The 16422-nt window shown below is 38.3% G+C and overlaps 1 protein-coding gene across 2 annotated transcripts in view; it reads left to right on the top strand.

The window, feature by feature from the left end:
- Nucleotides 1-16422, top strand: part of CPA6 (carboxypeptidase A6) — a 314361-nt gene that overhangs the window by 108789 nt on the left and 189150 nt on the right. For both annotated transcript variants that reach the window (XM_036998195.2, XM_073229623.1), the window contains one exon: nt 2199-2274. In XM_036998195.2, the coding sequence (XP_036854090.1) occupies nt 2199-2274 (76 nt within the window). The remainder of the gene's footprint in view (nt 1-2198; nt 2275-16422) is intronic.

The following is a 16422-nucleotide window of genomic DNA, read 5'->3' as shown; positions in this document are numbered from 1 at the left end:
TATGGGAAAGTAAGCTGTTTGGCAAAACAAATAGGGAATTTGGTTTTATGTGATGAATAAGGAGTTCCTGGTTTTTGATTACTGGTTAGTCTACTAATGTAATTTATCGGTTTACAAAAAAAATATGACATTTCATTGATTTTCTTAAGTAGCTTTCTTTATTCTCTGTCTTTTAATAAGTAATCAAACAGTAATAAACACATTTCTCAAGTCACACCTGAGAATTTCTGCAAGCTGGGGTGGAATGATTTTTTTGGGATAAAAATGACAAAGCTGGGTTTGAACAATCACCTTCAGAGTTAAATAATCCCAGGAGTAGTCCCCTTTCCTTCTCTGCTCACAGAGAAGGAACCAATTGCCAGGTTGAATTATTCATCATTTAAAAAAAAAATCTTCCCATGGCTGTAAAACAGTTACAGATTGCTTTTTTTTACACTCTTGAGGAGTTGATAGGGCCCCAGATGGAGGTGTTTCTCAGCAAGCTGTCAAGCAATCCATCCCTCAAAAACAACCATATCACCCAGCAGAGTTGCCTTTCTCTGCCAAGAATTATATTGGGTCAGGTGGGAAAGGCCAGGATATGATGAATCCAGAAAAACAAAGGTCAGAGAATTATGTGCAGAAAGGAAAATGAGAAAAGGTGTAATTATGTTTTAATTCCAAAGGTCATATTTGGTGGTGTTTTCCAGGGATGATGATATTTTCTTTCCTTCTTTCTTTTATTCTGTCCAGAAAAACAGACTTCCTGACACTGATACTGAGAGGTGGCTTTGTGTGATTTTTGAGGAAACCAAAGTTGCAAACCACATTAGGGCAGGACTGCCTACAACATGAGCTTATCAATCAGACACCAAGGGCTTTTTAAGTCATAGACCTAAAGAAGGTATAATAGGATCATTTGAAATAACTAAGTTAAAGTGATAGGAAATGAATACACAGCCCTAAGGAACCACTGTCCAACAAATTTGGAAGCCTCCCTTTGTTCTAATGCCCTCCACATTATACTCTTACCTTAGCCTTGGAAACTGCTATTCATCTAAGTAAGGAAACCATAGAAAAGTATGCAAATTCAATCCTTATTCCTGTATACCTTTGAGGCTTGAGAAATCAGTTGTGAGTGAGATGTTAGAGTTTTTGTTTTGTGCTTTATATATGTGGTATTAATAACAATCTACTTTATTTGCAGTCATTGTAAAATGCCATAGAGGATTATAAAAAATGTTTATTTCTGTTGTACTTTAGTTTTTCTCACATTTCCTCTGGAAGCCAGTTATGGTCAATGATCTACTTACTTTATGCCAATCCATCAATAAATATAATATCTATGCAAAACACACTGAACAGTTGTGATTATTGTATATTACAGGTGAGCTTCTCAACCTGTCCTCATCATGACATAAATAGAAAATGATAATATCTGGCACGCCTGAGGGAGAGGTCACCACAGCAAGAACTCTGGTGGACAGATGACATGTCAATCATCTTAGGCAATTTGGGATCCTCACTGAAAGAACATTATAGAGTGTTCAAATACCATTTCAACTGTGGTAAAAATGTAATGGCTGTAAGAAAGGATTTTAAATTTTTATCACTTAAAAAATTTTACAGCCATCAGTCTCTCATGGCACACCTGTAAGCAATTCATGGTCTGTAAGCAATTCTTGCCCCACATGCTAGCTGGGGGACACTGTGTCAGAGAAGCAAGATGCCCCATAGAGATGGTTAATCTTTACTGTTCTCAGTGTGGGAAAAGTCCAAACCAGAAGAAGTGTTCCACAGTATGGATTTCATATGTCTGACTCTCATTGAGAGTTACATTCCTTGTCAGCATTAAGTTTTAAAAAATTGTTTTTTTAGTTCTGTCATCAGGAATTTTCTCTCTTGATATCAACTCTGAGCTGTTCATGAAAGTTCTTGTCCTTACTGCCACTATTCCTGGCTCCTGGCCTTTCAGTCTTAAGTGTGGGTTTATAATTTTCAAAAACTGATGAAAAAACAAATAGTTTTAAGATGGGGGAAAAAGACCAAAGTAATCAGAGAGTAACAAGAACTAGATAAAATACCTGCTGGCCAGTCCAGAGTTTTGCTGGTTTTCTTCTTAATTACAGAGGCAGGTTTTTTTTAAAGGCAAAAAGACAGAGATGGCTACGTTTTTATTTTTGAAACGTAAATATCTCCATTTTTTCCCTTTATTGTAGTGATAAAGTGATAAGACTTATTCCCAGCACAGAAGAGGAAGTATATGCAATGAAGAAAATATATCACCAACTTAAGGTAACAGTGTCCACTCACTTATCATTATGCTTATGTGTTTACAGAGTTTTGTTGACTTGAGTTGAATAATTGGAATTAACCAGCTAAGAGAAGAAAATCCTAAGAGACAACCTGAAAGATCTTTTAAAGGATGAAGTTACTCAAAATATTCTGACCCATTATCTATTTACTATTTCACTTATTCATTTTCCATCTCCCCTAATAGAATGTAAGCTTCATGAAAGAGCTTGCCTATTTTTTGTTCATTTTGAGTGTTAAGAAAATTCTAGAAGCTTAGAAAATGTTCTGTGTTTTTGTTTCTTAATAATGAATGAGTGAATTTAGTTTATAATTTTCAAAGCTTCACTTTTCCTTCTTGAAATCTTCCTGCTGATCATTTAGAAACCTTTCTTCTAATTAAAACTAAGCAGAAGTGAGTCAAGGAAAATAAAAGCTAGAAATTCAAGTTAATTAATTTGCTGTGTTTCAGTGGGTCTGATAAGACAATTTTGTTGGCAAAGGTTGATGGGCTCTGGTGAATTCGATCTTTGGTGAATTTTCTGGATTTTAGAGTTAGAGATTCTCTCATCTCCCCATCACTGCATGTAACCGAGTGTTAGTTTTAACTGAAAGTTATGATGGGAAGTGTGATGATGGACTGCTTTCCATGCCTACCAAGAAAAGAAGCAATCTCACAAAAATATGCGATGGGCTAGCTCCATCTCAGTGGACAGTAAGACAGATTCCCAAGGAGGCCTCATTAATCTTCAGTATGAGATAGAAAAACATGTGTCCTAGGTGACTGAGTACAATCCTGCCTGGAGGAAGTGTTGGGGAGATGAGGGAGGTGGGAGAGACTCAGTGACTTTTGGAAATATGTGTAATCATCAGCCCTCTGGTCTTTTATTTTTGGTTTGTTTTTCTCTTTGACATCATCCCTGCAAATACTGAATTTATTTGCAAATGAAGTTTACAACTTTCAGTTTATTGATTTCCTTTCTTCCTCCTCATTCCCAGTGCCTAGAATGCCATGTTCAATTTAAGCTTGGTGTCTCATTACAAGGGCCCAGAGTAAGAATTCAGGAGCTCAATCCACAACTGTTGGGATTTTATCTAATACCAGACAGACTGTGCTCATGGGGCATTTCCCAAACCACCTTTCCTCCTCAAAGGAAGATCTGCCTCTGGACATTGACATTAACCTTCCTCTGATCATGTAAAATCATCAATCCCATTTTAGCCTTTTCAGTAGCAATATCTGAACACTATCTAAATAGTCCACCAGGGACTCAGAAGTTTCAAAGAAGCAAAGCAAGTTTCAAGTAGAAGTTTCTGTCTCCATTGAAATTGTGTTTTAGATATACTTTTGGAAAAATAAAACTGCCACTTTATACCTTGGAGTCCAGTATTTCAGGGAACAAATATTCTGAACCAAATATTGGAAAAAATGATCTGTCAAAGGATTTTTTTCTGAGTTTGTGACTAGATTTACATGACAGGACTTAGAAAGTTATGAACACAAAATTGTATAATTATATATGTGATGATCACTTACCATTATCAAAAGCAATCAGATGACATCAGTGAGGACTATAATGGTTGCTTACAAACTCTTGTAAATCATAATAGATGGAACTAAAAGATGTAGTGCATAGACAGGATGGTGGACATTGTGTACGACACATTGATACTGTGTCTCTTTTTGTACACAAAGAAAAACATTCCTACATGTAGTTTTCATTTAGTCCTTAAGGGAAGATAAAAAGCTGGGGGTGGAAATGTTTTGGATGTGAAGGAGCTTAGAGGAAAACTGAGAAAAGGGAGGAAAAGGTACTGGCAAGGACGATGGGAGCAGAGAAAGGCAGACAGTGGCTAAAGTTAGAATGTGGACTGTGCCCCAGCGATGCCGGCCCACAGAGAATTGCACCAGCCCTCTTAGTCGTTACTGCAAGCCAGTGCTAAGTGCTTTCTATAAATTGCCTCATTTTAACAACTGTGAGGTGGGTGCTAGTATTACTGCTATTTTACAGATGAAGAAACTGGAAGACAGGGGAAGTAACTTGCCCCAGGCCACAGCATGGGATTAGCACACACATCTAGGCAGTGAGTGCCAAACCCTCCAGAACCCAGAGGAGGCCTGCCTCTTGCCTCTGTTTACTCTGCTCATCTTCACAATGGAGAGGATTAAGGCCAAGGTTGCTGGGTAGTGGAGCCTAGACTCAAATGTGAGCATTATCCAGCTCTCAATCACTTTATTCCTAGAGTTATAAACACCATCCCCAGATTCAGTGATTTGCAGAAGGATTCTTGCAGCTCAGCCTACAGTCCTACTCACAGTTATGATTTTCATAACAAAGGGATACAAAGCAAGATCAGCAGAGAGAAAAGGCACATGGGTTGAAGTCCAGGAGAAATTAGGAATAGCTTCCCAGAAGCGTCTGCTAGGGGAGTACCCAGAAGATTCTGAACACCTTCAGCAACAAATGGTAACACGTGAAACAGTTGTGTTATTTCTGCCAGGGAAGCTCATCGTAGACTCAGTGCCTTAGTCTTGTAGGCCCTGCTTCCTAACACTTACCAAAATTCCAGACTCACAGAAGGAAAGCAGTAGTTCAGCATGAACTCTATTGTTTGCACAAACAGTTTAGACACAGTGAACCACTCTTCTTGATTAGGGTGATGATAACCCTCCCAAAATCTAAATTCCCTGATGCCAGCTAGAAGCAATCTTGCAAGCAGGCCTTTTTAGGGATAGCAGTCTCTGGCCTGCTATGCTGACTTTTTCTGCACATGTAATCATTTCCTTTTACTAAAGACATCATTTCATTGGGTTGTAGTTTGAGGCATTGAGCTTAAATAAATTTTCTACCTAAAAGCATCATGTTAACTTGATGTCACTTTAAATTCAAATGATTTCATCAAGTGATGCACTTTTACTACTGAAAGCAGCAATTCTGGCCAGGCAGAGAAAGCAGCCTGTCGAGAAGAAAGACGATGACTGTCATCTTATGCCCTGGAGTTGATGGAACAGAATCAGGCCACTGTTAAGAGCTCCTTTGTACACCGTGTGCATCGCCTCCAAGGGCAAGGGGAGAGGGGGTTGCCACGAAGCTTTCAGTTGCCTTCTTCCTCTAAAGCATGGTGTTGTAGGCATGATTCTAAGTTGGCCCCCAGATTTCTGAGCCCTGTTGTACATGAGCTGCATAGCCCATCCTCTGAGTGTGGGCAGGAACTGTGAATGTGACAGGATAGTCATTCCCTTGATAGATTACAAAAGGGAGAAAGGAAATACGTGGCAGAAGGGAGATTGCCCGGGGTACCCTGACCTAACCAGGTGAGGCCTTTAAAAGCAGAGTGATTTCTCTAGCTGTTCACAGAGGAAGAAGCCAGGGAGCCACCCCTACCTGTCTCCAAGAAGAATCAAACTGCTGCGTTGTGAACTGTCCAAGGAAGGCATGTGATAAGGAGTGCTAGTGGCCCTTAGGAGGTGAGAGCCATCCCCAGCTGATAGGCAACAAGGAAGTGGAGATGTCAGTTCTGTAACCACAAGGAACTGATTCTGCCACAACCGTGTGAGTTTGGAAGATGACCCTGAGGTTCAGATGAAATCACAGCCCAGCCAGCACCTTGATTTTAGCTCAGTGAGACCCTGAAGAGGGAGTCTGCCAGCTGTGCCTGAACTTCGGCGTACAGAGCTGTTGGATGATGAATGGATGCAGAGTTTGTGGTAATTTGCTCTGCAGCAATAGAAGAGCAATAGAAAAATACACAGTAAGATAACCCTACATCTTGGCCTTTGATGGCTCTTTGCTTAATAGTATATATGGGTGCATTAAGTTTATTTTTCTGATTTCACCAGCTATAACCAAGCATTTTTGGAAAAGTGAAAAGGGACTGGACTACATGCTTAATCTGTTAATTCACAATCTCATCTAAAACATGAACATATATAAAATGTGTGTATAATTTTGAATGGAATCTGAGAAGTTACAGTCAAAAGCATAGCTAATTAGACAAAGAACTGCTGTTACAGAGCTGGTTACTTTCCTAATTAAATTTCATGGTTTTGTTGAAGAATTAAAACAAGAAAGTCAGACAAAAAACCGTGCCTCCAGAGAACTGGATTGAGAAAGCACAACCAATTAAATTGTTAATTAAGAGCATAGCCATGATTTAAATAAAGTTATGATGGAAAGGGGACAGTTGCAGGTGAATAAAATTAGAGTCTGCACACTATGTTCTGCCTACATTTCTTCACAAATTCTTTGTGCACTGAAGGAATAGAAATAGCTTTATTTAAGATCACAAAGTTTCTATTACAGAACTGACACATCCTGTTGAAAGAAAAATTAGTGATTTTGTTTCCAGTTTTCTCATCAGAGAGCCATATAATGAAAAACTGTCCTGTACCTGAACGTTTGTCCTGTTTTCAAACTAAAACATAGCCTCAAAAATATTAGTTGGCTCATCAGGTGTCATTGAGTAACATGTCAAGTGTCATAAAATTCAATGGGGAAAAATTACACTTTGATGAGGAAGGCTTCATCCCTTTTCTTCTGCTTGTGTGTGAATTTCAAGGCTGCTGTTGCAGGTGTGACTCTCAGCATTGTGCTGTGGTTGACTTTTCTCTAATCCTCGTTGGTGCACTTCCACGTCATAAACTTGGACCCTACAGGAGCTAAGGAACACCTGTGGTCGCTAGGCACTCATAAGCTCAAACATCCATCTTGACATTTTAATTTATTAAAAAACTTGTGAGGAAGAAGATAGGTGATAGAATTCATGCTGTGGGAGTTGTTTCCAGTTTCATTAGAAACTGATTGTGTCATTATAGGATCTCTTAATCTTGGTGGTGGTAGGCAGAATTCTAAGTGACCCTCAAGATTCTTGGCCCTGACATATACACACCTTCTCCCAGGTATTCCCTCAGACAAAATCTAGGTACTGCTGTAAAAGGATTTTGCAGATGTAAATAGGGACCCAAATCAGTTGACCTTAAAATAAGGAGAGCATCCAGGTGGGCCTGACTTAATCAGGTGAGCCCTTTAAATGCAGAGTGTGCTCTCTAGCTGGTTGTAATGAAGAAATCAAAGAGATGCATTCCTGCTGGCCTGGAGGAAATCAAATATCCATTCTGAAAACTGCCATGGAGTAAGAAATTGCAGAAGGCCTCTAGGTGCTAAAAGCTATACCCCATTGACCAGAAGGAAAATAGGGACCTCAATCCTACAACCACAAGGAAATGAGTTTTACCAGCAACCAGTGAGAATGTAGGAATATCCTGAATCCCAGATGAGACCACAGCCTGAGTGGACACCTCAAACCACTTCCGACCTATAAAGTGGCAAAATAATAAAACTGAGCTGCTGAATTTGTGTGGTAATTTAGCAATAAAAATATCATACACTGGCCTTAAATAGCCAGTAATGTGGTGAACTAGCTGAAGAGACACAGAGCCTTATGAATAATGTTGAAAGTTAAAAGTGAGGAAGAAACCAAAACTTCGATCCACCAATATGTTTGGGCCAGGAAATAGCATTTCCATTTCTTTGTTAAAGGCTTTGTAAAGTAATGAAACAATATTACTTTTGCTTTCTCTGGCATGGTTTTTCAAAGAGGAGGAGAAAGCTTTTTATAATCCAGGCAGATTTCCAATCACAGTTATGGATTAAATTTCAGGAATACAAATTTCAGACATTGCATGTAGTTTTCTCCCTTTGTGTGGCTATTGGTGATTAGTAAACCCAATAACAAAAACATATTAAAAGACACAATACAATATGTGGAAAAAACAGGAATGCATTAGAAACATTCTGTCAAAAATAAAAGCCCTCTGTAGTATTATGATTACTCCAGTGATCCTTTAACTAGGTTGACAACATGATGTTGGGTGAATACCACAGTATTTTAAGTTGACCATGTTTCTTTTCTGTTTGTATGACTTTCTTTACAGTTTTGGTGTTTAAACAATCTGTTTTGAGACAAGTTTTGAAACTTTAAAAGTACTTGCTCTTATTGGATAATAGTACCTGCCATTCCTAAAGTACCGGTACTAGGACAGTTTGGGAGTTCAGGACCAGCACATCCTCCCAGAGATTATCTCAACTGGGCCCATTCATGCATATGCCATCACCTGTCATCGCTTCACTCCCATGTCTAGTGGTTGGCAGGCTGTGGGATAGGATGACAGGACAGTTGGACGACGCATCTTTTATAGTGTATCTGGCTAGACTGGGTTTCAAATGTAAGACAGCTTTTTCCACAAGCTCCTTAAACTGAAGCTTGGAATCAGATAACATCACTTTTGCTACATTCCGCCAGCCAGAGGAAGTCAGAGGGCCAGTCCAGTTTCAAAGAGTGGGAAAACAGACTCCAATTCTTGATGAAATTATTGTGAGTTGTGAAAAACGACCTGAGAAAAATCTGTGGTTATTTTTATAATCCACCCCACCCCTAACCCACATAGCTAATCCAGTCATCACCAGTTCCAAGGTGGAAGATGTTAGCTACCTAATTTCTCTGCATTCTCACTGCCACTACCTTAATTCTGGCTCTGATTATCTTTAGCCTGAGTTTCATCACTTTCCCAAATTGCCTTTCTGTCACCTCACATATGACTCCCATTTGTTCTCCATACTGCAGACAAGGTGATCTTTCTGCAATGCAACACTGACCATGTCATATCTCTACATAAAATCTTTAAGTGTATCTCATTGTCTACAGCAGTAATTCCCAGGCCAGACAGCACACTGAATCACCGGGGAAGATGACATCTGGACCCACTGCCAGAGATTCTGACATAATTGCTTGAGTGAATCTTGGTTATTAGTGATTTTTTAAAAGCTCCCTAATGATTCATAATTTGCTAGAGGAATAAACTACTGGCATAGGGTATAGACTTCAAACTCTTTGGCACAATACATAGACCCACAACCTACCTGCCTCTCAAAACATTTCTCAGCATCTACCACGTTCCTTGGCTCAGCATTCATCACACTAGCGATACTGAACTCATTGTAGTTTCTCTCCTAAGTGCTTTTTCTCAAGCCATTCCTCTTGTCTAGAATGCTCTTCTCCTCTCTGCCTACCTACTTCCTAATATTTTTTCTATCTGCTTAAATTTGGGGTGATTTCCCCTGCCTTACTTGGTTTTAGAGGTCACTGTTGATGAGAAGGATAGATCCTAAACACACCATTTTTTAGAAAATTGAGTTCTCCCCTAATGGGTGACATCATGATACAAGCATGCAAATGAGTATCAACAACCTAAAGGGGTTAACTATTACCAACCAAACATATTTACTAAATATTTAACTGTATGAGATGAGGTCTTATTCAGGTCAAATGTGGAAAGCAATGAGCATAGTGATTAATAAGGGTGTGACCCTGGAGGCACACTTCCTGAGTTCATATCCAGACTTTTCCATGTACTAGTTGGATGAATGTCAGCAAAGTACCTAAGTTTGTCTGTCTCCATTTCCTAATCTGTAAAGTAGGGAAAACCAGAAAAAGTTGATCATTCCCACGTTTGTGCTAACCTGCAGCTGGAACATATCTATCTCTATCCTGCGGCTATTTGTTCACATGTGTGTCTCCCTTACCTGACTAAGAACTCCCTGAGAACAGACTACTTACTACTCTTTCCTGGGGAGGGTCTGTGTCTGACTCACCTTTGTTTCCCCTGTGCCTGGCAGTAGTAGGCGCTCAACAAATCTTGAATGAACGGACAAATGGAATTCATTCATACATCCACTTGCCTGTAATTATAATACAAACAGCTCTAACTTGGATTCTAATCAAGAACATATGTATAACTAAATAAATTTTCAACTAGATTAAAAAATGAAAGCTTAGGTAGAAATAAGAACAATTGTAGAATGATGGGTTAAGGGAGTATCACGGAATAGGCAGCGGTGTGATAGGGGAAATTATCCAGCTCTTTGATTACTAAGAAAGTTTTCTGGAGGCATTAGGATTTTTGTAAGTGTTGATGATAAGTTTCTTTAAAGAACCAGCTCCAAGATCTGCAGTCTTCCATTACAGCTTCACGTAATTTTGAGATTTTTGTCTTCAGGTGTTTGTTAACTCACTAAATACAATAATGCTAATTAGCAGAAATATTTTAATTCGAAAATCAGAGTTCAGGTGTTCTGCCTAGGTCAATTTGTTGTTTTGTATAATCAAAAATGTATGTCTTTAAGCCTCTGACATAATGGATTAACAACCCCATTCCTTTTTTTTTTTTTTGAGAGGGTATCTCTCATATTTATTGATCAAATGGTTGTTAACAACAATAAAATTCTGTATAGGAGACTCAATGCACAATCATTAATCAACCCCAAGCCTAATTCTCAACAGTCTCCAATCTTCTGAAGCATAACAAACAGGTTCTTACATGGTGAACAAGTTCTTACATAGTGAATAAGTTCTGACATGGTGAACAGTGCAAGGGCAGTCATATCACAGAAACTTTCGGTTTTGATCACGCATCACGAACTATAAACAATCAGGTCAAGTATGATTATTTGTTTCATTTTTATACTTGATTTGTATGTGAATCCCACATTTCTCCCTTATTATTATTATTATTTTTAATAAAATACTAAAGTGGTAGGCAGATGCAAGATAAAGGTAGAAAACATAATTTAGTGCTGTAAGAGGGTAAATGTAGATGATCAGATGTGTGCCTGTAGACTAAGTATTAATCCAAGCTAGACAAGGGCAACAAAACATCCACGGATGCAGAAGATTTCCCTCAAAACAGGGGGGGTGAGGTTCTAAGCCTCACCTCTGTTGATCCCCAATTTCTCACCTGATGGCGCCCCTGCAACTGTTCCTGTCTTTGGTTGTTCCTCCCTTGAGGAATCTTACCCGTCTCTGGCTAACCAGTCATCTTCTGGGGCCATACAGGGAAATGTAAAGTTGGTAAGTGAAAGAGAAGCAATATTTTTGAAAAGGTTAGCTTTTTACTTCTTTGCAGATTTATGCCCTGTGGCTTCTATGCCCAGCATTTGTCTTGAGGTATCTTTACCATTTGGAAGAATTATGATACTCAGTAATTTCGATATGAGGCACGAATTCTACTAAAGAATTGTAATTAGGAAGGAAGAAGAAAAGCTATAGAAGCAGACAGAAGAAAACATGGGAAGATTGATTATTTCTTTGACATATCTTCTTGTAGTGTAACATAAGCATGTATAGGTTTTAAATTACTAATTAAATTGTGTATACACATTAACATAATAGGAATACAGCTATATAACAAAAGCAGACCTACAATTACCAGCCATATCCAGTGAAACCAAGAAAACCAGTTAGGCACCCTAGGCATTTGTGAAAATTTATCAATGATATGATGGATATTGTCTAACTGAATTTGAATAGTTTGAGAAAAATCAGACAAATTACAACAACACATTCCTGGGAACTGTTCACATCCCATATGTTCTTTTAACAGTAGATAGTCTACAGTCGCATGATTTTGGAGCGCTGCAACTTGCACTTCTCCTAACTCTTGGTTGAGTTCCAACAGTATAGATCCAGTCAAATTTCTTGTTTTACTATATGCAAAGGTCAGCTTAGATACCTCCTTCTTCATTCCTATGGCAAGTGCAGGAACCGGTGGGATGAATGCAACTACAACTGCAACAGCGCCAGGATCTTTGTGGAAGTCTTTTGATGATCATCTTCTGGAATGACTCTTCCAGAGGATGTTGATGTTGGAAGTTCTTCTTCATATCGTATCTTAATTCGTTTTCTGGGTAGCCAAATTAGGCTTTGATCCTCTGTATAAACACAAACAAACCCTTTGCCCACACTTTGATATGCCCTTTATACCATTGTGAAGAACTTATTGGAGATCACCACACAGGAACTGCTTTTTTTTTTAAGAGAAAGGAATATTATCAGAAAAATGTACTTCCATAGCTGATCATCTGACACTCTTTAAATGATCAGAATTAAGGATATGTAAAGCATGCATTAATCATTGATTTGCAGTTAGTTTTATCCTATCAGGGAGTAATCCCCCTTTCCTTCTCTTTTTTTTTTGCTATCATTAATCTACAATTACATAAAGAATATTATGTTTACTAGGCTCTCCCGTATACTAGGTCCCCCACACAAACTCCATTACCGTCACTGTTCATCAGCACAGAAAAATGTTACAGAATCACTACTTGTCTTCTCTGTGTTGTACAGCACTCCCCTTTTTCCCACCCCCCCATTATGCATGCTAATCATAATATCCCCTTTCTTCTTCCCCCCACTTATCCCTCCCTACCTACCCATCCTCCCCAGTCCCTTTCCCTTTGGTTCCTGTTAGTCCACTCTTGGGTTCTGTGATTCTGCTGCTGTTTTGTTCCTTCAGTTTTTCCTTTGTTCTTATACTCCACAGATGAGTGAAATCATGTGGTATTTCTCTTTCTCCGCTTGGCTTATTTCACTGAGCATAATAACCTCTAGCTCCATCCATGTTGTTGCAAATGGTAGGATTTGTTTTCTTCTTATGGCTGAATAATATTCCATTGTGTATATGTACCACATCTTCTTTATCCATTCATCTACTGATGGACACTAAGGTTGTTTCCAATTCTTGGCTATTGTAAATAGTGCTGCGATAAACATAGGGGTGCATCTGTCTTTTTCAAACTTGAGTGCTGCATTCTTAGGGTAAATTCCTAGGAGTGGAATTCCTGGGTCAAATGGTAAGTCTATTTTGAGCATTTTGAGGAACCTCCATACTGCTTTCCACAATGGTTGAACTAATTTACATTCCCACCAGCAGTGTAGGAGGGTTCCCCTTTCTCCACAACCTCACCAACATTTGTTGTTGTTTGTCTTTTGGATGGTAGCCATCCTTACTGGGGTGAGGTGATACCTCATTGTGGTTTTAATTTGCATTTCTCTGATGACTAGTGATGTGGAGCATCTTTTCATGTGTCTGTTGGCCATCTGAATTTCTTTTTTGGAGAACTGTCTGTTCAGTTCCTCTGCCCATTTTTTAATTGGATTATTTGTTTTTTGTTTGTTGAGGTGTGTGGGCTCTTTATATATTTTGGATGTCAAGCCTTTATCGTATCTGTCATTTACAAATATATTCTCCCATACTGTAGGGTACCTTTTTGTTCTATTGATGGTGTCCTTTGCTGTACAGAAGCTTTTCAGCTTGATATAGTCCCACTTGTTCATTTTTGCTTTTGTTTTCCTTGCCAGGGGAGATATGTTCAAGAAGAGGTCACTCATGTTTATGTCTAAGAGATTTTTGCCAATGTTTTTTTTCTAAGAGATTTATGGTTTCATGACTTACGTTCAGGTCTTTGATCCATTTTGAATTTACTTTTGTGTATGTGGTTAGACAGTGATCCAGTTTCATCTTTTACATGTAGCTGTCTGGTTTTGCCAGCACCATCTGTTGAAGAGACTGTCATTTCCCCATTGTTTGTCCACGGCTCCTTTATCAAATATTAATTGATCATATATGTTTGGGTTAATGTCTGGAGTCTCTAATCTGTTCCACTGGTCTGTGGCTCTGTTCTTGTGCCAGTACCAAATTGTCTTCATTACTATAGCTTTGTAGTAGAGCTTGAAGTTGGGGAGTGAGATCCCCCCCCACTTTATTCTTCTTTCTCAGGATTGATTTGGCTATTCGGGGTCTTTGATGTTTCCATGTGAATTTTTGAACTATTTGTTCCAGTTCGTTGAAGAATGTTGCTGGTAATTTGATAGGGATTGCATCAAATCTGTATATTGCTTGGGCAGAATGGCCATTTTGACGATATTAATTCTTCCTAGCCACAAGCATGGGATGAATTTCCATTTGTTAGTGTCCCCTTTAATTTCTCTTAAGAGTGACTTGTAGTTTTCAGGGTATAGGCCTTCACTTCTTTGGTTAGGTCTATTCCTAGGTATTTTATTCTTTTTGATGCAATTGTGAATGGAGTTGTTTTCCTGATTTCTCTATTAGTTCATTGTTAGTATATAGGAGAGCCACAGATTTCTGTGTATTAATTTTGTATCCTGCAACTTTGCTGTATTCCAATATCAGTTCTAGTAGTTTTGGAGTGGAGTCTTTAGAGTTTTTTATGTACAATATCATGTCATCTACAAATAGTGACAGTTTGACTTCTTCTTTACCCATCTGGATTCCTTGTATTTCTTTGTTTTGTCTGATTGCCATGGCTAGGACCTCCAGTACTATGTTAAATAACAGTGGGGAGAGTGGGCATCCCTGTCTCATTCCCAATCTCAGAGGAAAAGCTTTCAACTTCTCTCTGTTCATTATGATGTTGGCTGTGGGTTTATCATATAAGGCCTTTATTATGTTGAGGTACTTGCCCTCTATTCCCATTTTGCTGAGAGTTTTTATCATGAATGGATGTTGAATTTTGTCAAATGCTTTTTCAGCATCTATGGAGATGATCATGTGGTTTTTGTCTTTCTTTTTGTTGATGTGGTGGATGATGTTGATGGATTTTCGAATGTTGTACCATCCTTGCATCCCTGGGATGAATCCCACTTGGTCATGGTGTATGATCCTTTTGATATACTGTTGGAGTCTGTTTGCTAATATTTTATTGAGTATTTTTGCATCTACATTCATCAGTGATATTGGTCTGTAATTTTCTTTTTTGGTGGAGTCTTTGCCTGGTTTTGGTATTAGGTGATGTTGGCTTCATAGAATGAGTTTGGGAGTATTCCCTCCTCTTCTATTTTTTGGAAAACTTTAAGGAGAATGGGTATTATGTGTTTTCTGTGTGTCTGATAAAATTCTGAGGTAAATCCATCTGGCCCGGGGGTTTTGTTCTTGGGTAGTTTTTTGATTACCGTTTCTATTTCTTTGCTCTTAATTGGTTTGTTTAACTTTTGTGTTTCTTCCTTGGTCAGTCTTAGAAAGTTGTATTTTTCTAGAAGTTGTCCATTTCTTCTAGGTTTTCCAGCTTGTTAGCATATAGGTTTTCATAGTAGTCTTTAATAATTCTTTGTATTTCTGTGGAGTCTGTCGTGATTTTTCCATTCTTGTTTCTGATTCTGTTGATGTGTGTTGATTCTCTTTTTCTCTTAATAAGTCTGGATAGAGCCTTATCTATTTTGAGTATTTTCTCAAAGAACCAGCTCTTGGTTTCATTGATTTTTTTCTATTGTTTTATTCTTCTCAATTTTGTTTATTTCTTCTCTGATCTTTATTATGTCCCTCCTTCTGCTGACTTTACGCCTCGTTTGTTCTTCTTTTTCCAGTTTTGATAATTGTGATGTTAGACTATTCATTTGGGATTGTTCTTCCTTCTTTAATTATGCCTGGATTGCTATATATTTTCCTCTTAAGACTGCTTTTGCTGTGTCCTACAGAAGTTGGGGCTTTGTGTTGTTTTTGTCATTTGTTTCCATATATTCCTTGATCTCTATTTTAATTTGTTCGTTGATCCATTGATTATTTGGGAGCATGTTGTTAATCCTCCATGTGTTTGTGAGCCTTTTTGTTTACTTTGTAGAATTTATTTCTAGTTTCATACCTTTGTGGTCTGAATAGTTGGTTGGTAGAATTTCAATATTTTGGAATTTACTAAGGCTATTTTTGTGAGCTAGTATGTGGTCTATTCTGGAGAATGTTCCATGTGCTCTTGAGAAGAATGTATATCCTGTTGCTTTTTGATGTAGAGTTCTATAGATGTCTATTAGGTCTATCTTTTCTAGTGTGTTGTTCAGTGCCTCCGTGTCCTTACTTATTTTCTGCCCACTGTATCTATCCTTTGGGCTGAGTGGCATGTTGAAATCTCCTAAAATGAATGCATTGCATTCTATTTCCCCCTTTAGTTCTGTTAGTATTTGTTTCTCATATGCTGGTGCTCCTATGTTGGGTGCATATATATTTAGGATGGTTATATCCTCTTGTTGGACTGAGCCCTTTATCATTATGTAATGTCCTTCTTTATCTCATTACTTTCTTTGTTTTGAAGTCTATTTTGTCTGATATTAGTACTGCAACCCCTGCTTTCTTCTCTCTGTTGTTTGCCTGAAATATCTTTTTCCATCCCTTGACTTTTAGTCTGTGCATGCTTTGGGTTTGAGGTGAGTTTCTTGTAAGCAGCATATAGATAGGTCTTGCTTTTCATCCATTCTATTACTCTGTGTCTTTTGATTGGTGCATTCAGTCCATTTACATTTAGGGTG

Source organism: Manis javanica, chromosome 2 (genome assembly GCF_040802235.1).
Source record: "Manis javanica isolate MJ-LG chromosome 2, MJ_LKY, whole genome shotgun sequence".
In the NCBI taxonomy this organism is placed as follows: domain Eukaryota; kingdom Metazoa; phylum Chordata; class Mammalia; order Pholidota; family Manidae; genus Manis; species Manis javanica.
Note: the sequence above shows the minus strand (reverse complement) of the source record. Positions and strands in the feature narration are given on the sequence as shown.